General features: G+C 41.5%; 1 protein-coding gene across 1 annotated transcript in view; it reads left to right on the top strand.

Moving 5' to 3' along the window:
* LOC145412607 (sulfotransferase 1C4-like) overlaps positions 1-27503 on the top strand; it is a 224309-nt gene that overhangs the window by 102454 nt on the left and 94352 nt on the right. Inside the window, exon 3 of the mRNA XM_080282523.1 lies at positions 6535-6680. Within this exon, the coding sequence (XP_080138649.1) occupies positions 6535-6680 (146 nt within the window). The remainder of the gene's footprint in view (positions 1-6534; positions 6681-27503) is intronic.

Here is a 27503-nt window from a genome sequence, read left to right as displayed (position 1 = left end):
ACACATACAACAACACACATAAATCAACAATATACAGTAATAATAATGACAATACACTACTAATTTCCACCGTAATACAGAACAAAATCAAAACAAATGCCCAAATCTCCAGACTGTTCTTCACATTTCCAGATACAAATATTAACTTAAATCTACAGCAGAACACTTAATTTCTAAAAGTTCCCCCACATCTCTATATATAAAACACCACCCAAACCATACCAACATAACACTTGCATCACGTGCAAACTGGCCACTCCCATCGCTGAACCAGATGAGGCAAAGCCAGACTTCCCAAGCTAATATGCACTGGCATTATTTAATCCACAATGAAGCCTGTCAAAGAAAACTTCAAATGCGGAAGAACTTATGCAACAAAAGAACAGTCAACAGCAGTACCAGTTACCTGTACTGTAGAAGGCATCTAAGACGGTGAGCGTGGTGGGATAACAAAGAGAAGAAGGATAGTTTGTAATTTTCAACACCAACTCCCCTTAATCTATGCCATACCCTCATGATCCATCTTAATGATGACAGGACCCAGCCCTGTAAAGATATGAATGTGGTTATCATGAAGTTTTTGCATTTTAGGAGGAGGGACTTGGCAGAGAATACTAATACTTAAAACCGGAACCGAGACATGAGGGTAGCATGCCAGATAAGTGGATGAGAACGTATGACTTTTCAGTTTTTATCCAGTCCTGATGAAATGAAATTGGTTAGGCAGAGACGCACAAAACAGGAAAAGGTTATAGGAATAAAGCAGGCAGTGATGAAAGGGTGGAGACAGAAGTAAAGAGTTGCGGGCGGCGGAAGAAGGGGTTCGGTTGGTTGGGCAACTGCGTTGTTGATTATGGGTAGGATTGAGAGCAATGCGTTGGTGGCTATGGAATCACAATTGGCGGCAGATTGGCATTTTGGAAAGGATATGTATGCAACAAATGTAGAAATTTGGTCTCCTTGAATGACAGTAGTGTGAGAGGTTTTTGCCGTGATCATGGAAATATTAAGGGAAGGTGAGTTAACAGCCGCGGACGGGTAGAAAGGCACAGGAAGTAGAATCAGAGAGCATTGGTGGTGCAGATGATGTTTAAAGAGGAGCTTGTATGACGGTGTGTGGTATGGGTAAGGGAAAGTATGTCGCAGTGGGTGTGCAAATGAGTTGATAAGATAGACTGTCAGCTCCCAGTAGGGTTTTAGCTGAGCTGAAGGTTTAGATGGATGAAGGGAAGCTGAGCTGCAGGGTGGACATGCAAAAAAAGGAAGGTGTTGTGGATTTTTTCTAAGAGACTTTTAACCTATTTGGTAGTTGTCCAGGGTTCGCATAAATTCACAGACTCCTGTTAACGGTTCGCACGAATCTCCATTCGAGTTTCATTTTTGCAAGTGAGAAGATTTTGTTTCAGTATGAGTAGTTGCTGTGATCGCCAACCATTCTCATAACACGTATGTAGCTCTACACTGAAAAACAGGCTAAATAGTTTCCTGTATACCAGAAAGGTAACTCTTTATTATGTATGGGTGGTTAACCACAGAACTGATCTCTGGGGTTTGGGAAAAAGAATACTTTCCCAATATTCCCTACGAGCAACTGAAGATGTATGTATGTTAAATTTATGTTTGAGATGAAAGCAAAAGTGAGACGATTGTGTGCACCAGAAATCCTTTACCTTCCAAAGTTATCCTCGGCATGGTTCAGCTGGTCTTGGATCTGGATCTAGAAAATTACCAGGTCCATGGAAATCTACACACACTCATGTGAATATGTGGAATGCGCGAGATTTGAATGGAGAATGTAAAAGAACAGAGGTGGTAAATTTTGTAAAGAGGCAACGTATGATCTCTCGGCTCATGATAGTTAAAGATCAGAGAGGGTAAATAAGATGACTGGGACGGTGTGACGTGTGTATGGAAGTATAAACACACATGGGCAGTGTAAAGAGAGAGGAAGAGAGTTGATAAACGATGAAGGGTGTTGAGGAATGAGTGATTAGAAATGCATCAACTCAGGGTGTACAGTATGTATGTCAGGTTTATTTATAAGAAGAAGGTACTTGTCATCGTTGGGTATGCAGTGTGTGATGGCAGTTGTGATAGATATGGGTGGATTTTGGAATCAGCTACACAAAGTGACGAAAGGAATACTGAAGAACTGATGAACGCATTCGTGACGAGTGATCCGGAAGCAGTGTTACAGGTTCGACGGACGATATAGTGAGTTGCTCTGGTGTGCATGGGATAAAAATAATAATGGACACCGACTCGTGTGTCAAATCAAAATGTGCTAAGTTAAATGATACTTTTAATACAAAGAGATTCACAGGTACACATGTTAAAGAGAGTCTATAGTGACTGTTGCTTGTAGACAAAAGGATCTTGGATGTGTTATTGATATGAGAGTTGTGGGACGATTGTCGAATACAAGGTGAGGTTGAAATGAATATGATAAAAGGTAGCGAGAGAAGGAGAACACAAGGTATGGAAATGAAATCAGATCTTTGGCAGAGGAGCATGAGCAAAAGATAAAGTGGGTATTATTCTTCATGATCTTAGAATGGACGGCTTTAGAAAAATCTGCAGATGGTATGCAAAGAAAATTTAGTTAGGAATATCAAAAGCATGAGTAGCATTGTAAAGGTATCAGCTGGTATAAGATGGACAGCATGGTGGGATGTGGAGGAAGGAAAAACAGTGAAAAAGAAAAAGGATGAAATGGATGAAAGAGGATGCAAGAAAGGAATTTAGATAAAAGAAAAGAAAAAATGCTGAAAGCAAGAATTTTGTAAGGATATTATAGTCTTTTCGTACTAATCTGAGAAGAGCCTTAAGCTCTTGAAAGCTGGCAGCTGATTGGTTGTCCGAGTGCATTTGTTAGTAATGATGTGTTTTAAACAGTCTTTACTGCAAGAGTTATAATAAAAGTTTGACGATAAGATTGCTCAAATAAAGTATATATATATATATATATATATATATATATATATATATATATATATATATATATATATATATATATATATATATATTTATACCACAAGCAGCGACAATTACAAATGAACATTACACACACAATAACACAACTGGCAACACTACACAGCCACAAACACCCACTCACCCATACAACCTTCGCAGTCAACCACGTAGCTCATAGTTGACTACACCTATAAGGTTTGTCTCTTTTATCCATACACTTTTAACTGTAGCTCATACTTGACTTCACCTAAAGGGTTTGTCTCTTTTATCCATACTCTTGTAACTCTACACTTTTATTAGTCGTTGTTGTACATTTCAGTATATATACTGTATAGGTTTATGTTGTATATGTCATGTTTTATAGTGTATTGTATCTATATTACAGTCGCTGATGATGTGTAAGGATACACGAAACGTCCTACGAAAAATGAAAATAAATAATTAATAAAATATAGTTACGACTTGGATCCTGGACATATTATCTACAACCTGAATCATAGTGTAAAACAATGTGTAAGAAAACTCGAAAAGATCAACAGAAAAATAGTGAACAATAGCTACGCCTTGGTCTTTAATGATTTTTGTATAAAAGAAAACATTCTGGCTAAATATACTAATATATATATACTAATATATATATATATATATATATATATATATACTGTGTATATATATATATATATATATATATATATATATATATATATATATATATATATATATACTGTGTATGTGTGTATATGTATATATATATATATATATATATATATATATATATATATATATATATATATATACATATATATATATATATATATTGTGTATAAATATATATATATATATATATATATATATATATATATATATATATATATATATATATATATATATATATATATATACTGTGTATATATATATATATATATATATATATATATATATATATATATATTATATATATATTGTATATAGATAGATAAATAGAAAGATAGATACATATATAGATAGCTACATACATACATATATAGATAGATAGATATAGATATATATATGTATATATGTACATATATATATTCATACATATATATATATATATATATATATATATATATATATATATATATATATATATATATATATATAGATAGATAGATAGATGGATAGATATTGATATAGATATATAGATAGATAAGATATATATATAGATAGATAGATAGATAAGATATATATATAGATAGATAGATAGATAGCTATATGTATATATATATATATATATATATATATATATATATATATATATATATATATCTCCATTCATCCATCCAATCCTACGTTGCCCCATGAGGAGCGTAGGAGCCCGGGGCTAGGCAGCTGGTCCTGACATTTAAGACGAGTGACCAGCCTCACTGACCCCTGAGTGGCATTACATGAGCAACAAACTCCAACCACGCCTTGGATATAAACCTTCACCGACTCAATCCGATTGGAGCACAATAATTACCCACTAAACCACCAGGCGCCAAAATTTGGTTATATGGTTACCACGCAGCGTAGTAAATGGTTTCCTGGTGTACAGGAAACCATTTGGCTTGTCACTCAGTGTAGAGTTACCCACATGCAGAAGGAAGAGGAAAGAATGAAGGAATGAAAGACAGAAGAGGGAGTGTAAAGTCACCCGTAGGCAGAAAGACGAGGAAAGAATGAAGGAAAGACAGAAAATGGAAGGAAAGAAGGATGGAGGAGAGGAGAGGGCAGACACCCGAGAGTAGCACAACATTGAGTGAGTGGATGGTGAGCGTCCTCACCTACGACATATATATCTCTATATCTATCTATCTATCTATCTATATATATATATATACACACACACACACACACACACACACACACACACACACACACACACACACACACACACACACACACACACACACACACACACTTATTTGCATAGACTAATTAAAAAACAGGTCTTACAAAGCTAAATAGATTATAAACTTACGATGATGCAAAAGTGGAAAGTATAACATAAACTGATGAGATAGCAAAACACTTTTAAGTAAATTCGACAACTAGTCTGCTTAGTCAAGTACGACATCCCAGTTCCTGATTGGCTGGCTGCCGCTCCCACAGGAGGCCTACCCCCCTCCCCCCGTCCAGGTCTACCAGTCCATTCATCAAAATTCAGGGAATGTGTCATGTTTCATTGGAATTCCGATGCCTATCAGATTTCAAATAAAGTCGCACTAATGCCACAATTTGCTTTAATTTGCCTGAACATAGGAAAAAATCAAGGTACTGATATGAATTTGAAACTGTGGATTTGTCCCGAGAGCTAGAAACTTCATGCATATCTCTGCCATGTGACAGATTTTGTAAGGCTCTGTTTTTAAAGTACTCTATGCTAATAACTATATACATATTTAATTTGCGCAGTCTTATTGTCAAACGGTTATTGTAACCCTTATCATAAATATTATTTAAAATACATCGTTATTAATGAGGCGCACTCAGACAACCAATCAGCTGACAGCTTTCAAGAGCTCAAGGATATTTATTTTTTATCAGATGGTATCGAATAAGTTATAACACTGGGGCAGATACGAAAAATCTGGGCAAAGAGTAACAAATTTCTCAGAAAATGATAACTGTGAAAAAGTATAAATTAAATGTATGAGACACGGAAAATGCAAGTGATGAAGGTGAAAGAAAGCTAATGAATGGAAGTGAAATATAAATTAACAGTAAGACTACTTTTGAGTTTTGAATATATATATATATATATATATATATATATATATATATATATATATATATATAATGATGCTTTTGAACATAAGCAATGCCAGAAGAAGGATCTGGTATGTTAAATATGACTTCGTTGGCTTCTTTCGAATTTACATACAATGTCTGTATTTAACAGGTAAAATTCAAATAGTGCCCACAATTGCAGTGAGGGAAAGAAAAGACTGAAAGCAGCCACATCTCCTGTTTTGAAGATGTAGATAACATGCACAGTGAGAGGTACGGGTTCAGGCTGCAGTTAGGCTGAAATAGGGACTGAGGCTCGACAGAGAGGTGAAGAGAATGATATGAACTTACAGGAGTAATGCAGGATGAGAACGACTGTTGAGCAGAACCACGGTGATGGATAAAAGTGCCATATAACGAACAAGCTGGTAAAGGTACACTTGCAGGAGCCAAGGAGGCTGCTCCCTCAGGTTGGTATGTACCCATGGTAAGGGGGTTGGATGAAATGGGGTCAGCATGCTCAGTGGTTTTTACTGGCCGTCTTGCTGAGCTGTTGTAATAAATGGTTTACAGTACATCAGTTTCCATCACAATGGTTACGTCACCACGTGTATAGGTGGAACCTCGGCTACGCATATTGTTATCATGTAGCACATGTATGAAGCTTCAGTCTCACACAATAATAAAAAATGCACTGTATTTACAGTAGGTTTATTAGTTGACTTGGAAGTAAAACCCAGAGTTCACACTAAAAGAGTGAGATGTAAAACTGAGTGATATGTTAATGTGTTAATGTCTTGTGTGTGTCAGTGGCGGCCGAGTGACGTGGTGGTGATGACGTACCCCAAATGCGGCTCCACCTGGACCCAGGAGATAGTCTGGACCATGAGGAACAACCCGGACCTCGATAACTCTGATGCTGCCACCTCGGTGCTGGACCGCGTCCCATATATTGAGTAAGTGACAGGACTCGTATAGAGGGACAGACATGCTGAGAGACGGGTGGGGTGCATGTCCGACAGAAATTACTTGGAATATAAGAAGAAAAAATCCTCAAATAGTTTCCAGTTCTTTATTTTTCTTTTTTAATACGTCCTTCTTATGATAAAACTATCGGTCATATACTATTTGCAAGTAGTAAGTTCATACAATTCATATCCAATTAGACTCATTATAATTCATATTCACATTACACTACTGGAAATATTGTACATAATAAGGAGTAAGTCAGACCCTGACCAACCATCATTTTCTTAAAAGTCTGATGTTATAGTAAAGTTAATAATACTGTCCAGCAACCAACGATCCGAGGGAGTTCAGCTTCATCTCTTTTGATCCAGCCGCTCACCATCCCACCTCCAAAACGAGACTTAGAAACAGAGCAGAAAAACGTAACGTTAGTGGCATGGCCAGCTGGACCTGCCAAAAACTGGGTTCCCATGCATTCAGCCAGCCTCACACCTCCCTCTCGAGACTAACGAACTGAGTGCATGGAAGGCTGGGATAGTTCGCATGACCTTCTTCTTGCACATGCCAGCTTCAGACCTTCTCCCTCTGCTTTCAACGTCGCTTCCTTCCTCAGATCATTCTCTTTTCGAACCTGTTCTTAAACATCCCAACGACACATCAGTTCTTTCCACTCCCTTGTCCCCTGCCACTGCAACTGCAAGACTTCAGTTAATGTATAGTGAGGATGTGGCCCAGGATTTCACCATGCCTGCTCCTGCACTGCCTTCGCTTCATAAAATCCAGTGGAAGCCCCCAAATCCAGTTTTCAGAAGCAAGAGAGATATCTTGTCCCTGTCAGGCTGAGGAATGAGGGCAATGAAAATGTAGTATGGACATAGGGAAATCAATCCAGGTTATGGGAACAGGGGAGAGGTATAGTGTACATGTGGACATAATGGACATAAGGTTACAAATTTAGAGCAGTACACATTTACTGTACAATGAATTTCTCCGTAATTCCATTTTCTTATGTCATTATTCGTGTCTTTTTTTTTTTTTCTTTTTTTCCATTTTGTTGGTTATCCTCATTTCATTGTTTTATTTGTGTACATTGCATATGATTACTGATATTCGACCCTCATTTTGAATTTTGAATTTACAACTAGCAGGAAATCCGGTATCGCCGCATAAAAAATGATGTCCGTGCATATCGGCAGTGCCTGGGATCCTGGTGGGCCACCGTCCCGTTGGACACAACACCCACGGTCCCATTTTACCCAGTACACCTACGTTCCTCCTTGGGTCTATTTCCACATGGGAATGTTAGCCATGAACCAGCTCCTGCCACAAGCCTACTCACCCCATGGACCTATTTACCTACTGCCCACCCAACCACCCATCCACCCTGCCCACAAACTCATGCACCCGCACACCTACCAGCCCAATTACTCCCTATGGACCTATATTACCTCTACCCTCCAACCCACCCTGCCCATCCACCCACCAATCCAGCCTCATCACCCACCCTCCCACCCACTCTTCCTGCCCAATCACTCACCCGCCTTGCTCACCTGCCCATCCCATCCATTCTCTCACTCACCCGCCCCGTTGTAATATTACTGATATGGTTGAAACTCAACGGTAACTGTCCACCAAGCTCAACCATGTTGATTTCATTTGACTTGATTACTTATAATTCTGGCGCTCGGGGGCGCCACTTAACAAACATTAAATCACAAATAAATTCCTGTGAAGAGTTATCTGTTAGACCTCCTTCGAAGTTCCTTGGTAGTTTCCCCTTAATTTTCGGTACGGACAAACACACAGACAGACACAGTTTCAGTAATGAAGGTTAGTCATTCTTCACTGACCTTCATGTGCATCAGTCGTCCCTTTTCTCTTACGGTGTTATTTGTCTTTCTTCATCCTCTGATTTCCTAAAACGTGTCAGTACAGTGTGCCCCTTCACCCCCACTTCAGATAAGCTATTAATTTAGAGTTTTACACATTCCTGCACTAAGCAACATTGCCGCCCTCTGCAGTATATGAGCTTTATGTACTAAGCTCTCTGCATGCACCCTTCTATCGCATCCCATGCATTTCATCGTGTTGTTTCTATTATTTAAATGATCTAAATATTGTGTTACAATTTTCTTTTAAAACTTCCGTACTTCTAGTCACCTACAGTATAGGCTTCATTTCCGCTCATCCGTATCTTACAAAGTATAGCAACCTGTGCTACAACTACAACTCATACACTTGTACTTCTTTTATGTGTACGACTAGTCTGAGCATAGGCTCAACAGCTTGTTTCCTTAGGCCCAGCAGTCCTCCTTTGTGCCACACAGCCCACGAACCTTTACATATCACCCATCGTCCATATTTAATACTAGCGTCGGCTGCCTCATTCAGGACATGTGCAATGGTATTAGCGGGGTGCTATTATGACATGTTGGTGGGTCTTGCGAAAGATCAGTAAACCTGTATTAGTTAAATTCCGTCTACCTGTCTATTGCCAAACGCCTTAACCGCGCAAGTGATTGCAACAAATAAATCTCCATGTCGCCCTGTCCATTGCCATTTCACTGCCCTCTCCCATCTCACACTCTCCTCGCTCATATACCTCTCCACTACATCCCTTCATCTCCTCCTCGGCCTCTGCCTCCCTCTCCCCCCCTTCTGTCTCACTCACATACACTCTCCTCGTTAGTCTCTCCCTCTTCCTCAACTCCACATGGCCAAACCACCTCAGTGCATTTCTCCGAACACTTTCTATCACATCCACATCCATGACACAACACTCCTTCACCTCCTCATTTGTCAGTCTATCTCTCCAGATAACTCCACATGCTCCTCTCAGATAACTCATTTCCCCTGCTTTCACTCTTGACTTGTGACTTACCAACAACGTCCAAGCTTCACTTCCATACGTTGAAGTTGGTATCACAATACTATCATGCAGCGTCTTGTTTACTTCTGTGCTAACTTTTCTATTTCTTATCACTGCTTTCACTGAACTAGCAGTCTTCCTTCCTTGTCGTACCCTTTCAATCACTTCATCCTCCAAACTTTTATCTTTATACATCACACTACCCAAGTATTTAAATGCACTCACACTTTCCATTTCCTTATCCTCCAACCTCGCTGTAGAGGGAAACCTGTACTGTACACAGGATAAATCATCTGATAAATTACCAATATGCTGGGAATAGAACCAGGGGGCGGAGGGACGTTGGTTAAAAGATTGTGACAACGTAAGATAACTTTTACCTGGTCGTGGTGTAGTGGTATGCTGCCTGGCTCTCACCTGAGAGTCCCTGGTTCGATTCCCAGCATATTGGTAATTTATCAGATGATTTTTCCTGTGTACAGTACAGGTTTCCCTCTTCATTCTGACTTGCCGTAAGTGCTTGGGATAGATTAAAAGCATCTACTTGCCCGAGTGCCAGGGGGTTAACTCACCCTCTTGATGCCCACAGTGGGGCGCGGAGGGACGTTGGTTACAAGATTGTAACAACGTGAGGTAACTTTTACCTGGTCGTGGCGTAGTGGTATGCTGCCTGGCTCTCACCTGAGAGTCCCTGGTTCGATTCCCAGCATATTGATAATTTATCAGATAACCTCGCTGTACATTGTGACTTCATTTCTCTCGAAGGTCATAACCTTACTCTTCCCTACATTCACCTTTTGATTCCGTTTCTTATACACTCTCCAATACTCATTCACCAAGCCTTGCAGATCCCCTTCGTCTTCACTTAACTATATAGTATCAGCTGCAAACAGTAGTACAGGGAGTTTCCAAATGTTGCCCTCTCTCATTAGGGCTGCTGCAGCATCTAGTCCTACCATGTATTCTCTTTTGTAACCTCATCCATATGCAGATTAAACAACCATGGAGACATGACACATCCATGTTTCAATCCAGCATTCACATAGAGAAATTCACCCTGTTCACTATTCACATGCGTTGCAGCCTTAGCGCCTCATACTACTCTTCATGGCATTCAACAACCTCCCATTTAGTTCATATACGCTTAATATTTTCCACATTCCTTGTCTATCCACTTTGTCATATAAGGCGCTCCGAGCCAGAGGGGCGACCGTGCATTTTGCTTATTTTCGGTAATTAGTTGTTAAACTTTGACATGGCTAATTATACAATGGTAAAATTATACTTATATGCATTTTATTGTTTAACTTGAAAGTGCTGGTCAAGACCTTTAAAATGGTGGTAAATATGACATGTTTAAAGTATACTGCATTTTGGTAATTAGATGTCAAGGCAAAATGCATGGTCGTCCCTAGCTCGGAGCGCCTCATATGCTTTCTCCAGATCCATGAAGGCTGATACAACTTCTTTCCCCTCTCTAGAAACTTTTCCACTAAAGATCTAAAGATGATTATCTGTTCTACACAAACTCTTCCATTCCTAAAAACTCCCTGTTCTTCTCCAACTCATTCCTCAATTATCTCCCTAACATTATCAGTAAGTATCCTGCCATATACTTTTCCTATTACACTAAGAAGACAAATGCCCCTATGATTACCACACACTTTTTTCCCCTTTTCCTTTGTCCAGGGGAATAATTATACCTGACTTCCAATCCTCCGTAACTCTACCTTCCTCCCAGGCCAATCTGCACATTTTCCACATCCTTTCTACAACTATCTCTCCCCCATGATTCATCATTTCACCACACGCACCATCAATTCCTGGGGCTTTCTCCACTTTGACTTTTGTCCTTGCTTGCACTACTTCCATCCTACTGTTCTCTTCCTCGCTTCTCACCTCCCTCCTTCTCCCAGCCTTTCCCCAGCCACATATACTTCCCGATAGCGTGGTCTTAGGTACTTGTAGGGAGATAGGAAAATCTATTATGGATCGTTAAGCTCAGCCAGAATAAAGTAGTGAGACGTAGCGTCAACGAGGTGAGTTACAGCACTCTTGGGTTACGAAGTTTATTGCACAGTTATATTAACGGTGAGTTACAGCGTAACGGAGCGTGACCCTAGTGTCGGACCTTCTCTCTAGCCCCTCTCTCCCCATTTCTGATCTGAAGGTCATCTCTCCGACATTATATACAGCTCGTAGAGGATGTGTGTGTGTGTTATAGTGTCTGGTAGATTTCCATTCAGGTGGACTAACCGACTAGGGCTGGTTACTCCACGTGTTAGTATACGTCAAGAAATTCTTGGTCGTCTGGACTACGAGGATATTTGAAATACATCATATGGTTAAGGATTCTTGATGGTCTGGGACCATGGGCGTCATCTGTTCTCTAAAAGTGGGGGAGGGACTGGGGTTGCTAATTTTGGCAAGCTAAGCGAACCTATACAGCAATATTTGGTGCATATTAAGGTTATATTAAAATGAATATATGACATTAAGGAAAGACAAAAATTTCGTCTCAAATCATAAACAAGCTGTCTGGAGTATCCTCAACTACCGCACATTTTGTTTCATTTATCATTATTAACTAGTCCAAGCAAGCCATAGAGCACAGTACATACAGACTTTTAACGAAAGAGAACCATAAAAAAAAAAATAGTGTCCTTGTTTTAATGACTATTTCAGGATTATTAACTTGGAATAGCAAGCCTCAACATGCATTCCATAGCATTTCTTTGTGACTAGCACTACATTCTAGTGTAAAGCTCAGTACACTTATTTACGATGGAGATGGGATTTCTGAACCTACAGGTAGTTAGTGAACAGAGTATACGTACAAAAATCTCTTTTCTTTGCAATTTTCTACTAACTCAAAATTTGGACTTTATAAAACATTTGTATCAAGTATATTATCCCCTGTGAGGTGTGGGGACCCAAGGCTTTCATAATCTAAAACAGACTGGCCTTGGGTTCCTTCTTCCTTGAATTAAAAAAATAAAAAGTGACCAGCCTACATTCCTAACAGGAATACAACAGAAAAACTCCATTCACCTCTTGGAGATTCAATCGCATGCAAGACAAGACCATCATCCGAACTATAGTTCTTTTACACTAAGTTGGCCTAGATTTCCATTCTTTTGCAAGTTATTTCACATAGCTAGACGACAGAAGATGACACTGCTATGGCTCTGCATCCATTCCACAGCACTTCGTCGTGAGTAGCATCATTTTCTAGTGATAATCTATTGTTACAACTCAGAATTCAAGATGGAGCGATGGCAAGATTGGGGTGAGTTAGTGTAAAACCAGTACAGCACCCACAAATCACTTAGACAACATAGTACAGTACTTCCTTCAACACAGTACTTCCTTCAACATAATACTCCCTTCAACAGAGTACTTTCTTCACAACAGTCTGGTTACAAATATTCTCAGTTTTGTCCTGGTAATTCTCCCCTTCTTCATTGACTTTTCACAAAATCAGCAAAGAAAAAGTAACGAAGATAAGCCAATCGAAACTAAGCCTGGGAAGTTAGTCTAACGCATAATATACTGTTTACTAAATGACTTGTTGGTCATTTTACACTGTGGCACAGAACGAAATAGCAGATGAATTATAAGATGATATTCCTTCACCTTTAACATTCTCTTTGTGTGTCTGTACCCTCTCTTCCTATTTCTCCCATCTTACCTGTCACTTTTTATTACTCCTCTTTCCTTTTCAGGTGGCTTTACATTAAGTGACAAGCCTAATGGTTTCCTGTAAGCCAGGAAACATTTACAATGCTGGGTGGTAACTATATAACCAACCCATACGTGTTCCCTACGTGTCAACAAGTAGGTTGGTGGAGGGTTAGTGTCCCTTCCCGTAAAACAACTCAAAGACAAACGGCCACCCCTTACGGGATTATGGCGCCTTGCTTAAGATAGATACAAAGATGCTTACGAGGCTCCTAAGCACTTCTTCACCAGTGTACACTCCTGCATTTGGCACATTTGTTCTCTCTTGTTTAATATTAACATGATTGCAACTTATGTCAGTATTTACTGTCCATCATCCAATCCCCTTCCGCCCTATCAGCACAGCGGCCGAGGAAATATTAAATGCATCTATATGATGAGATGGAGGAACGGAGTGGAGAGGTATATGAGAGAGAGATTTCCCATGTCATTCTACTTCCCATAGTAGGGAGCACCTATTATATATTTTTACCGTTGTCTTTCATCATTCAGTGTCATTCGTAATTCAGATTAGTCTAGCCCGTATCTTGTGCGCACACTAGAGCAACTTGTGCTGAAAAAAAAAAAAAAAACGCTATTCAACATCCTTAATGTCCCATTCGTGCTGAATAATGGAGGTTACAAACAGTGTGGCTGATGTAGCTAGTTTGTCAGCAACCACACTCTATATTTTTTTCCTTGCCTCTGATGATGATTTCACCATATTTTCGTATGCCTACCACAGTGTATAGCTGTTCACTACAAATTTCTATATAGCATTACTACACATTTATGATTATATAACTTAACTACTGTATATGTAACAATGAAAAGTAAAAAGAACTTGGGCTCACGCAGTGCGCTTTGTAAACACTGATTCAGCTGATGGGCAGTCATGGTCTGCAGGAAATTGTAAATGTAAATGGTAGACTCAATCAAAGTGGTTCTAAATATCTTTAAGCAAAATTTATCACACCTACATTAATTAAGTCTAACCACCCTTAATCAACAGTATTATAAATATCAGTGACTTCATTCCAGCATCTAATATATAAAACTCTGTGAAAAAAGTGGGGGAGATAATGAATATGTTGTCACCTCTGAATGAAAAGTGAGAAGGGGATATGTCCCCCCCGTCCCCCCCACGGATAACGCCCATGTCTGGGACAACAAGATTGTGGATAGACATTATGTGAATTGACATTCCTAGTGAGAAGCTGTGTACGTTTCCAGCAGACACTACATCCTGTACATTGTGTTTATGAGATATATACTAATGCCTATATTATGTCTACATATCGCTCGGTCACGCCCACTTTCGTACCAACGACAGTTTATATTGTCATAACATATTAATGCATACTATATACACATTACAATGAACTTATAGGGTAATCAAGTGAAATACATAATACTGTAAAAGTACATAATTGGGATAATGTAGTCATTGTAGTTATAAAATTGTACATGTATAATATAACAGTAATATTAAAATAATACAAAGGCAAGTCTACTGTAGTCAATTATACAATATATATGAGAAGGACATGCTGTATATATTCATTTATAAATGAAGTATGATAGTACAATTAAAGTAAGCCTATATTATGTGTAACCCATATTTTGTTGTTTTATATAAAATATATATACAGTATTTACAATATTTGCTCAGTTTGTCTCACTTGTACAGAACAGTTCTTAAACAATGATTCCAGGTTACAATCCTTGCTTGCATTCTGTGCATGGCCAGAATTAATACAGCAAATATGATGGAGAAAATTACAAAGATGAGTGGAGCTGGACTGTATACATAATATGGGTTGAACATAATCCTACTGTATTCTTCCCAGGGTTGTATTGTCTAATTTATTAATTGCATGATTTCATACTTGGGTGAGGTCAACTTAATGTATGCAATTACCTTTAAGTTCATCCTAGGTAATGGCTGGAAGTATTTGTGTGTGTGGTTGAGAATGGCATAATGGTGTTTTGTTGGCAAGGTGGATAGTGTAGGTGTCAGGACTGCTCAGTAATCTGGTGAGATGTTTAAACCGGATGCTGATGTATGGGCTGGAGGTGTGTCTAGGCAAGTCACAAAATCTAATGTATTTTGAGTGAAGCAGAAGAACTGTGAATGTCCAATGCGTTGATGATGGATGGGTTTATCTGGAGCAAATGTGAAGTTGCAATGACGAGGGATGTCATGATCTTTTATGATAGCCATTTCACAAGGGACTGTCTCAGCTGGCTGAAATGTGAAGATGTACGCAGGACAAAGGTGAAATGCATGTAATGATGTGCGACATTTGTGTTCAATTGTTGTTTCACTAGTGAAAGTGATGGCGTCCTGTTTCTTGGAGACCAAGATGACTTCTGTTTTGATGTTGATGGTGACTAATGAGTCATCTTTCTTAGAAGGAAAAGGGTATATTTGATAGTGTGAAAAAATCGTCTGTTACAAAGGGTACATGAACTACTATTGATGATGTTGTGAGTGTTGCTTTCAGATATAACATCAGATTTCTTTCATCAAACAAAGGTTTCAAACCATGCTTATGTATGCCTTGACTAATTATTTGCCGGAGGTCGTGAATGGGTAGTAAATTAATGATCTTTCCGTTACCAGCATTAGCAATTCCTTCATGAAGGCCTGATACTGATCTCTAGTATTGTCTAACTGTAGTATTATGTCAATATGTTCTGTGATCACAGAGAGGTGTTGGAATAGTGTATTGTTACCTTCTAGTGCATTTACTTTCTCCACAGTTCCTAGAGTTGATTCTTCTACATTCCTTAGCTTCTTTACAATCGTCAGCATTAAGGTGTTCTGAGTACCAGCCAACTTTTGTTGGTATGAGGGAACTTGTGCTATTTTGTTAAATTTGTTATTTATTTCTTCTACATCATGTTCTCTAGCTAGTCCAAAAATGTTGCCTAAAATTCCTCCACCTAGGTCGAACAAACCGCGTCTGTTACGGGTATTTGTGATGTCGTTTCCTGTCTCAAGTATGTTACTCCCAGCTGATGGGATGTCCTGGATCATGGTGATCATTATTTGCTTAGCCTGTTCTAGCTTTCAGTCAGTTAATTTAATTGATTCGACTACTTCCTGTGTGGGGTGATCATGTGAAGAAGGGTGTTTTAATACCGCTTCCAGAGTTCTAAGTGGTCCTGACATTTTCTGTAACATTACTGGTATGTCTTGCAGTACGTCCAAACTAACTTCGGTACTTATTATGTCCTGTACTATTGCCGCTGAGACTGTTGAGGCTATCAGGCACCCTTGTCGGACTACATGTTGAGCATGTAAGTGAGGTGATCCTCTTGATATCAACAAGAACATGATCCATAGAATTATTCGCCACATCTTTACCTACTGAAAGAACAAATGTATTAGATATCTAATCCACTGTTGTTAGCAAGTTATGATAAGGGTGGTGATAGTGATGATGAATGATACAGATATCTTGGCCTGTTTAATCCTATTACCTATAAAAGGAGTCTAAATCGATTCCTAAGTCATGTAAATGCCTTGTTACGGTGAGAGCTGTATTGGTTGCACCTACTGTATGTTCGTCTGTTTGGCGTGCGACTGCAATTTATTCCGATGTGTTAATTGTTTCAGGCTTATTTTCACCGTGTGTACTAGGGTTTTCGGTCGTGTCTGGTGTTTTATAGTTGCAAGCTACATTTCTTGAGACCTTTTTTAAGTGATCAATACGTGTTTCTTTTTCTTCGTCACTCTATAGTGACTTAATCGCTACCTTATTGTCTCATCTCTTGATTCCCTTGTATGGGCCTTCAAATTTCGGTGACTGTTATTTCTAGTGTGAATGAGGCTATAGATAATATCACCTATGCTGATGTTTGATTCTTTTACCTTCTTATTAAATGATTCTGTCATTTCTTCCTTGGACATCGTTAACTGTTTCTTTACCTTTGTGTGTATTTCTTGAAATTCACGTAAGCGAAGTTTAGGATAATCATCACAGTTATATACGGGAATATGTTTGCCTTCTAACGTCTGGTATGGGAGACGTTTGTCTGACCCGTTAATGATGAAATGAGGTGTAGCTCCTACTGATTTATTTATTGCACAATTGAGTGATGCTTCAACTCTGGGGATCCAGTCATCCCAGTTTGCGTAATTTTCATTGAGAATGTTCAGTAGTACATCTAATATATATATATTTTTTATTCTGCCTTTCCACCAATTTATTGGAAGCTGGATGTTAGGCCAAGATAGTAACTTTCTTTATATTGTATTGTTTACATATTTCTTGCAAAATTTCAGAGTTAAATTCACCAACATTGTCGGTTACTAGCACCTTTGGTGTGGTGAACCTACGGATCACACTATCAATGAATACCCGTGCGACTGTTTCTGCTGTTTTATTCTTAACTGGAACCAAGATCACATATCGTGAGAAATGATCAGTTGCGACAAAAAGATATTGATTGTGATTGGTAGTTAAGGGTAATTTAAGTAAATCAACAGCGACAGTGTCCCACGTTGTCTAGGTACAGGATATTTTCCTATAGGTGCAGGTGATAACGTCTAACCTTCATGTTTCGCACATGACTCGCATCTGTCTATGTGATTATGTGGCTTTGTGTAAAGTTGGCCAATATGACATCTGGGCCTGCCTGACTGTCCTGTCTTTGCCAGGGTGCCCTGCATGTGGACTATCGTTATATATGCTTTAGTGTACATCTCATAAACACAATGTACTGGGTGTAGTGTCTGCTGGAAACGTTCACAGCTTCTCACTAGGAATGTCAATGCACATAATGTCTACATACTCTCATTACTTTCATTTTCTATGTTTATCAGTTCCTGAAAGTGTCCTCTCCATCTGCTCACTGTTTCTTCCTTCTCCACTATCAATCTACCATTTATATATTTCACTCCCCTACTAACTTCTTTATCTCCTTGTCTAACTCTCTTTACCTCTATCCAGAACTTTTTCATACATTCTCTCCACTTCACACTTAAATTCTTTTCAAATTCCTCATCCACTTTCTTCTTACTCTTTCTTACTAATCTTTTCATCTCTCTCTCTCTCTCCCTCTCTACATATAACTTTCTCTTCTGTCTCTCAACTTCATGCCTCTACTTCCCATGCATTCAACATATGGTTCCTTTTTTGCACCACAGCTTGTTCTTCATTCCACCTTGCAGTTCCTTGCACCCCACACCACCTCACATGCTACGCAGATTTCTTCTGTGAACATCTTGTACCCACCTTCCACCTCCTCCATCTGCTCCAAATCATATTTACTTTATCACTCCTCCAATCTTCTCTAATTATCTGCCTTTTTTCCACTGTTTTGCAACTTTTGTACCCTCTTTTATGGACTACTTCCTCCTATTCTTCCCCCTTCTATTCTTCCATTGCACTTGAACACTGACTTTCACCACCACCAATTAACGGTCAGAAAGTCCACTCCCCCAACCTTTGTATGCTCTTGCATCCATTACATAGTTTCTCATTCTGTCATCCACACACACATAATCAGTCATTGCCTTCTGTTCATTCAGTTCAGCACCCACCTTTCTTATCACTCGCCACGTCCACCAATGGATCATTTTGTGCTTAAAAAGAGTATTGGCTATCACCAACCCCCTCCCCGCACAAATGTCCACTAGAACACTGCCACTCTCATCTACTTCTGCAGGCACACCCCACTCACCAATTACTCCACCCACCTTAAGATTCCCTACAATTCCATTCATATCTCTAATCAAAAACACTTTCTCATTCCTCTACAAATTTTCAGTGGACGCTTCCACAATTGCCTAGAAATATTCTTTCACTCAGTTTGCACGATCTTGCGTTGGCGCATACACGCACACAATTTCCCATGTTTGGATTCTCACTTTTAATCTCATCCACACAATCCTTGAACCAACTGATCCATACTCCCTTATATTATCCTTCCGTCTCTTGCACACAATACATATATGCTCTTTTGCCCTCTCATTCACACCTACTCCCGTGCATATACCCCACCCATACTCCCACTATCTCACACTCTCACCTCAACATTAAATCTCAGTTAATCCACATATTTCTGCTTTTGCACCCTCAAGCACCTGGATAATCTCTCTCTCTCTCTCTCTCTCTCTCTCTCTCTCTCTCTCTCTCTCTCTCTCTCTCTCTCTCTCTCTCTCTCTCTCTCTCTCTCTCTCTCTCTCTCTCTCATCTCATCATTTACTTCTCTTTCTTTTCATACTGCAATCCGTATCATGTCCTTTATCTGGTCCTTGGTCGTCACCTGTTTGTCTCTCCTGGTCCAAGGCCTCTTGTTTGTATTTTTCGTTTGTTGTTTTTCGGAAGGGGCACTAACCCTCCGCCAACCAATTGTTGACACGTTGGGAACACATGTGCCGGTTGGTTATAAGGTTACCACCCAGCCCCTGACTGTAACCGAACTCGAACCATTTCGGACAGTACAATAGACGATTTTTCTAATCACAGTTAGGTACATTCGTTCGACACTGAAGAGGACGACCTTCATTCTTTATTAACTATGTGCTGTATCTTCCTTTGTAATATATTGGACTCTCGTGTTCTTGGCTCCCCACTTGCCCCGCATTTGAACTCGCATTCTTTACACCATGTGTTATCTGGTCTCATGCTTTGAGTGTAGACCGTATTCAATCTATGACCCACATTCCCATCCCTCTTACGCTCAGCGAATTCACTCAGCAGAGGCGAATGAAACTACCTGTAGTAAGACACTAACTACATTACCAAACCCTCAGGTCTATTTGGTCATACTGTACTATCCAGTTTGTCTGCGCCATCTCAATGTTGTCTTCATCTTGTTCAGCCCATGGGTGAACAGCCAAATTCCCTGGTGTGGGGGGAGTTTAGGTGTCAGGTTTAGTCAGGTGGGTTTTTGACGCACACATCTAAGCCTGCATATGCAAAATAATCAGTGTTTCCCCCATCTCTTCCTTTGTCATCTAATACTATTCTCCTAGCGTTAGTACATATCTGTTTAGTGCTTGGGTTCAGTTTTGCTTATGCTAGTGTTTTATTTTAATGACATCTCCCTCACGTCTTCCATCCAGCAGCAGACGTCCCCTTGTTTTTGGATATGGGCTAAGGCGTTGCCCCTGGGTAGAGGACTTTGGTTTTGGAGCGTGTAGCACTTTAAAACAGGATGTCCTTGATGATGTCTACCAGTGACCCTTGGGTGGACTCAAACCTCCAACCCTTCGGTCAGAGCACTCTAACTCACTGAGCCACAGCTGCTACAACCAACTAGGTGACAGAAGGCAAGGCAACTTACCCTGGTGCAGTGCGAACTCACGACTCTTCAGTCTCGAGTCAGGCGCACTACCACTGAGCTGCTGTGCCCCCACACAGGGACGGAGGGTGAAGTGGCGTCCGTGTTTCTAGCTTTTCCCTCCGAGTTTGCAATCACAGTGCCTCTCTCTCTCTCTCTCTCTCTCCACCTGTACCTAAAAATTATGCCCCAAAGGCTGTTTTTCTTTGTGTGTGTGTGTGTGTGTGTGTGTGTGTGTGTGTGTGTGTGTGTGTGTGTGTGTGTGTGTGTGTGTCATGTAATGATTGATTGATTGTAGTAGAAACTGGCGGCACAACTGCTAAGGTCATCTGCCACTGGACAACAAGCTAAAACACGCGGCAAATAAATAGTGCGTAATCGAAATAAAGTTAATAAGTTTTACTAGAAATAAAACACTGAAAATAATAAAAGAATAGTTAAAAGAAAAAACAAGTACTTATAAAAGTGGAAGGAGGCCCGCCTCCTGAAGAAAACCAAAAACATCAGTAAAATCGCTATGATCTCCACCAAGCATCGAGGAGAGACAGTAGGCACCATCTACCCCTCTATGCCTATGGAGGAATCTCTGACGCAGGTCCCTCAAACTTGGACGCTCGACCAGCAAGTGACGGACAGTAAGGGGCACAAAGCAATCATCACAGTACGGTTGAGTCTCACCGCTCATGAGGAACCCGTGTGTAAGCCGAGAGTGCCCAATGTGAAGCCTAGCAAGAGCTACCTCCAGTCGCCGAGGCATGGAAGGGAGAACCCTTGGCACAACCACTCTCTGAAAGACCTCTTTCAGCTTATTATGAGCAACACCATCCCAGCATCTCTGGCACATGAATTCTGTTCCGTAAGTAAGGTGTTAGATCAGATGCAGGAAGCTGATATTCTGTTGGAGGCTGCTGAGTAGACGCAGCCGTGGCCAATGCATCCGCCGTCTCATTGCCCACCACACCAACATGTGCAGGAACCCAGTAAAAATCCACTCTCTTCCCCCGACGATGAATGAGGAACAGCCACTCCAAAATAGCTAAAACTAAAGGATGGGAAGAGTTAAAAGAGTCCAGGGCCAAAAGTGCCCCTTGAGAGTCCCTAAAAATAGTAAAATAATTGTCAGGGTGAACAAACACCAACTTCAAGGCTAAAATGATGGCTGACAACTCTGCAGTAAAAACTGAGGCAACCAAAGGAAGACTACCTCCATGGCTAAAATTGGGAAATACCACTCCAAAACCAACACCTGATGCGGATTTAGAGGCATCAGTATACACAGGCACAGAACCACCATGACTAGAGGCATGTTCTAAAAATAACCTTAAAAGACACTGAGGAGCGACAAAATCCTTTGAGCCAGCAAAAGGCCTGCAGAAAGTTACCCTGGGTAATATCTAAGGCGCAACCCTCGGGATCCAAACAGGACTGACAAGTACTGCTGACAAACCAAACCCCTCCATTATATCCTGAACCCTATAGCCAAACGGACGAGGCATGCAAGGGTGTCTACTATTACACAAAAGACAAGACTGTTTCGTCACACACTCACAGACAAGTGAGTCTGGAAGGCGACGAATCTGGAGCCAGCACCTTACTGCAACAGACTGACGCAGTCGATCTAAGGGAGGCACACCAGCTTCCACCAATAAGCTGGGAATTGGAGAGGACCGAAAAGCCCCAGTTGCAAGGTGAAGACCAGCATGATAGACAGCATCTAGAGTTTTTAGTCTTGATTCTGTGGCAGAGGATTATACCTCACAGCCATAGGACAGCTTAGAGATTACAAATACCTGAAACAAATGCAAGAGCGTCCTCTGATCAGCACCCCAAGAGGTATGGGACAGAACCCTCAATAGATTGAGAGCCTTCATACATGATGTTTTAAGATTTGCCAAGTGTGAGACCCATGTCAAACGACAATCAAACGTCAGGCCCAAGAATTTCGTCTCTGTCACACAATGGAGTCTCCTGCCACAAAGCTGGAGATCAGGGTCCGGGTGTACTCCTCTCATCCTACAGAAGTGCATAGCCACTGTCTTTGAAGGGGAAAACCGAAAACCCTTAGAAGTGGCCCAGGCAGAAATCTTGTCCAAGGCAAGTTGCATACACCACTCAATAACACACATGTGGGAGTCAGAAAACCATATAGCTAAGTCATCCATATAAAGGGATGAGGATACCCCAGCGGGCACAGTGTCAATGATACCATTGATGGCCACCGCAAACAGGGAAACACTTAAGACACTTCCCTGTGGGACACCTTCCTCCTGGCACAGTGGCACAGAGAGGGTAGAACCCACACGGACCCGAAATACACGATCAGTCAAGAAGTCTCCAAGCAACACAGGCAGGCGACCACGTAAACCAAAGGCATGAAGTTGTTGGAGGATGCCATGGCACCAGGCAGTGTCATAAGCTTTCTCAAGGTCAAAAAACACAGCAACAAGATGTTGCTTGGAGGCAAAAGCTTCACAGATTGACGCCTCGAGCCTGATAAGGTTGTCTGAAGTGCACCGTAATTTACGGAAACCACCCTGCAACGGAGAGAGAAAGCAACCCTTCTCCAGAAACCAAATAAGCCTGACATTGACCATCTTTTCAAACAGTTTGCACACACATGATGTTAAAGTGATAGGGTGATAGTTGGAGACTTGGGAATGGTCTCTACCAGGCTTGGGAAAGGGGAGGACAATACCCAACTTCCAGCTCCTCGGAATAGAGCCCTCACTCCAAACCCTGTTAAAAAGATCCAATAAAAACTGAAGTGAATCAGTCGGTAGATGACGCATCATAGCGTATGGAATATCGTCAGGCCCAAGAGCAGTGTTACCAAACTCTGAAAGGGCAGCACGAAGCTCATGAAGCCTGAAATCTAAATTATACGGCTCTCCACCACGAGAGCGAAAGTCAAGACCCAGCCTCTCCTGAGAAGGATCCTTTGTAGAGATAGCGTAAAACTGATTTGCAACAGCAGAGGCTACTGCATCTGATGCAGACACAAGTTCTCCGTGAAGGCGTAACACTGGAGGGGAGGGGGGCGAGAACCTACCAGAAATCTTGCGCACCTTTTTCCACACCATAGACATTGAAGTTGAATATGTAACTGTAGAAACATACGACCTCCATGAGTTACGGCGAGCATTCTTCATGACCCATCTATAGTGAGCACGTGCTTTGCGAAACTGTATTTTTAGAAAAACAACATTACAATTGGCAAAATACTGACGGGCAGCTGCTTTGTAAGTTCCCTTTGCTATGGAGCAGTCATCATTCCACCATGGCACAGATCTCCAGGAAAAAACACCAGAAGTCCGTGGGATGGACTGAACCCCTGCTGAGAAAATGGTCTTAGTAAAATAAAATTCGGCATCATCGATAGTTGAAAAATCACTAACCCTGTTGGCAAATACAGATAGTTCCTCAAAGAGAGACCAATCAGCTCTGTCGAGACACCAGCGTGGCAGACGGGCTGCAGGAACAGAGCAAGTAGGCTGGACCACTACAGGATAATGGTCACTACCATGTAGATCACCCAAAACCTCCCAAGAAAAATCAATGGCACAGTCAGAGGAGGAGATGGTATGGTCAATGACAGAATACGTGCCAGTCTGAACATGAAAATGGGTCGGCCTCCCATCATTTAGGACAACCAAATCTAAATCCCCAGCCAAAGAGGCAAGAACATCACCCCAGGAATTTGAAAGTGAGTCACCCCACAAAGGATGATGGCCATTAAGGTCACCAAGGAGTAGGAAAGGGGGTGAAAGTTGGCTGATAAGGGTTTCTAGATCAGCACGTATAACAGGAACGGAAGGTGGAAGGTACAGACAACAGATGGTATAGCACCTCCCAATGAGCATTTGTACATCCACCGTTGTGACCACCAGGAGGAGATGCGTGGAAGGCCTCATACCCCCTAATAGAAGGGAACTGTCTGTCCCCCACCATTGTCCCCTGAAGACAGACACATAGTGGGTTCAGAGCAGAGAGTAATAACTGCAATTCCCCCCAATTTGCCATGGAACCTCTACAGTTCCACTGAAGACAGATTGGTACCAATTGAGCCACAGTGATTAGTATTAAATATTATGAACTTAGAAAGCTATGTAGCAACCTCGTTGGGAAGGGAGTGAAAACCCTTCTTCCTAGGTGTGGAGCTCTGCCTCACCAACCGAGAAGACAATGAAGATTTAGAGTTTCCATGGGTGGAAGTACCCTTACCCCGAGACATGTCCCGCCCATCGCCAGAATGAGCACAGAGACCTTCTTGGAAGACCCACGTGCCCCGTCTGCACACCCATGTGAGGGTTCCGCTGGCACCTCGGGGCCAACTGACCCCCCCCCAACCGAATCAACCAAAGGTTGGCCGCTGGGTGACGGAACAGAGGGAGCAAGCGACTGAGCTCTTTGAATATCTAAAGACCCACGCCCCACCACACCTGAGCAAGAGGCAGGGACGGGAATCCTAGAAAGGCCATCATGAACACCCACAGACTTAGACGCCACCACTGGCTGGGTTGTCGAGCGAAGAGCCCCCTCAGAATCCTCATGTGGTACAGAAGTTTGAACCTTAGAAGGAGGGGAGTCACCCAAAAACTCCTCACTCCTCACGCATTTGAGGTTAGCAGATGCAACCTCCATCTCTGCACCAGAACTTAAAGCATTAGAAACTGTAATGCTACACTGTAAAGAAAAGTGAACAACAGTAGCAGAGCGGGCAGATGGTACAGGAGCAGCAGTTGGTACGGGAGTAGCAGCCGATACAGGGTATGAAAGACGCTGTTTTTTTATTTATATGTCAGGACAAGGATGTACAGGAAGGACATCGGGAGTTTTGGATGTGTCAAAGCATGGTGTAGCATCAACATGGGTGTTTGTCACAGGAGGAACTGCAGGAACTGGGATGGGGGAGGCACTCCCAGACGTTGGAAGAACCACTGCAGAAGGGACACCCCCAGAGACATGAGGCACCTCCCTGGAGGACACACAGCTGCTTCCAGGCTGCACTCCCTCAGTGGAACCCCCCAGGCGAGAAGGCCGGGAAGTAGAACCCTGAGAATTTGATGCGGCATTGTGTGATGGCAGGGGCACCTGCCGGGTAGCTTTATGGCAAGACAACACAGCAGCACAGGTAACCCCAAGGCGAATGAACTGCTCCCTTACCCTGGCCTTTGCCTCAGAAAAGGAAATTTTCTCCTTTGTTTGGACAGAAATAATCTCATATTCATACTTGTATACTTCGCAATCCCTTGAGGAGGCTGCATGTGCTCCTCCACAGTTCAAACATTTAGAGAGTTGAGAACAATCATCCATACCATGAGAAATTCCACCACAATTTCCACAAACCTCAGGAAGGCCAGACACTTCCTGCCTGCAAGAACGGCGAACATGACCAAACCTTTGACAATAATAGCACCTTCTAGGTCGAGGAACATAAGGTTTAACCTTAAGCTTCCACCATGCAGCGGTGATGACCTCTGGCAAAGTAAGACGATCAAATGTCAAGATAAACACTGGACGTGGGGGTTAAAATCCCATCAACTTTCTTCATTATTCTTTGTACTGCTACAACTCCCTGAGGAGCCAGCCCCTCTAAGAGGGAAGAATCAGAATATGAGATCAAGTCATGAGAATATACAACCCCTCAGGACTGATTTAGGACCAAGTGACGAGAGGCAGATACAGGATAACCAGCGATCATCGTTAGAGACTGGATGCGTGAACTCTCCTCTTCATTCCTGGCTTCTAGCGGTAGAGAACCATCACCCTGCAAAGAGACCTTGGGGGTAAATCCACATGCTGTAACTAGACCACTGTGAATCTGAAAACAATTCAGGTTCCGGAAGTAAGTACCATTATCCATTTTCAGGACTATGTATTTTGTGTAAGAGTGATTCACAAAAACACCAGGTAACAGCTCCATAGAAAGGGCATAGTGATTCGCAGTTTTGGCAGATGACTTGGAGGGTACAGGGTCGTCAGCCCAAGAGTGACCAGTTGATGCTGACACGTGTGTCTGGTCACCGACCACACGAGTGGTTAATGAAATGTCCAGTGTATCCATATATACGTTGATGAACATAAATTGGCACCAGGAGCCAAGGGAAACCGCCTACCAGGGAGTGAGGGGACTGAGCGCGGTCTGATGGGAGCGGGGTACCTCGTCCCCAGAGGGTGCCCCCAAAAGGACACCCCGTGATACGAAAGTTTGCTCCCACCAGTGCAAAGACCCCCTTCCCCAACACCCCCCAGCCCAGACACCCAACCAACCAACTCAGGACAGCACTGAGGCGATCCCTCTGGAGGGCGTTAACAATGACCCATACGGGTAACCTACTGTACATTTCGGGCAGCGCTTAGTCAGACCCCTTACTCACAACCCTACCCGCATGGGAGACCCTGCCAGATGTCGTTACATCCACGGGCAGGCTTGTGGGATCACAGGGGCACGCAAGCCCCCCCACCACGACAAGTTGGCTGCCCACGGGGGGGAGTGTCATGTACAGATGTAGAATTTTATGTGCTTTCTCATGATGTTTTCAAAACGTCGACACAAGTAATACATTCTGAGTACGTGGACGATAAAGAACAATATATACGTCCTAGCGCACTATCAATTTTTCCTGTCTTACCACCCCAATATATTTCTCTCGCTAGGTTTATTTTGTTTTATTCAGAGTATACATTCAGATTTTCATAAACTTTTTTATAGTGCTCTCAGAAACTTGACATGACGACTAATCTTTTTGCTAGCTACTGATACTGTACTTATATCCATCTCATATGTGTATATGTAAAAAACAATACTTATCTGTGTAAATATAGAAATATAGAATTAGGTCAATATACAAATTAACAAAATACGGATAACTCACTTCCTCCAGAGGTATTGAACTGCTGGCAGGACCTTGAGGGGTTTGAA

Source organism: Coenobita brevimanus, chromosome 93 (assembly GCF_032717465.1).
Source record: "Coenobita brevimanus isolate Jiangsu-jjx chromosome 93, ASM3271746v2, whole genome shotgun sequence".
Lineage (NCBI taxonomy): Eukaryota > Metazoa > Arthropoda > Malacostraca > Decapoda > Coenobitidae > Coenobita > Coenobita brevimanus.
The sequence above is the reverse complement of the archived record's forward strand: the minus strand, read 5'-3'. Positions and strand labels throughout refer to the sequence as shown.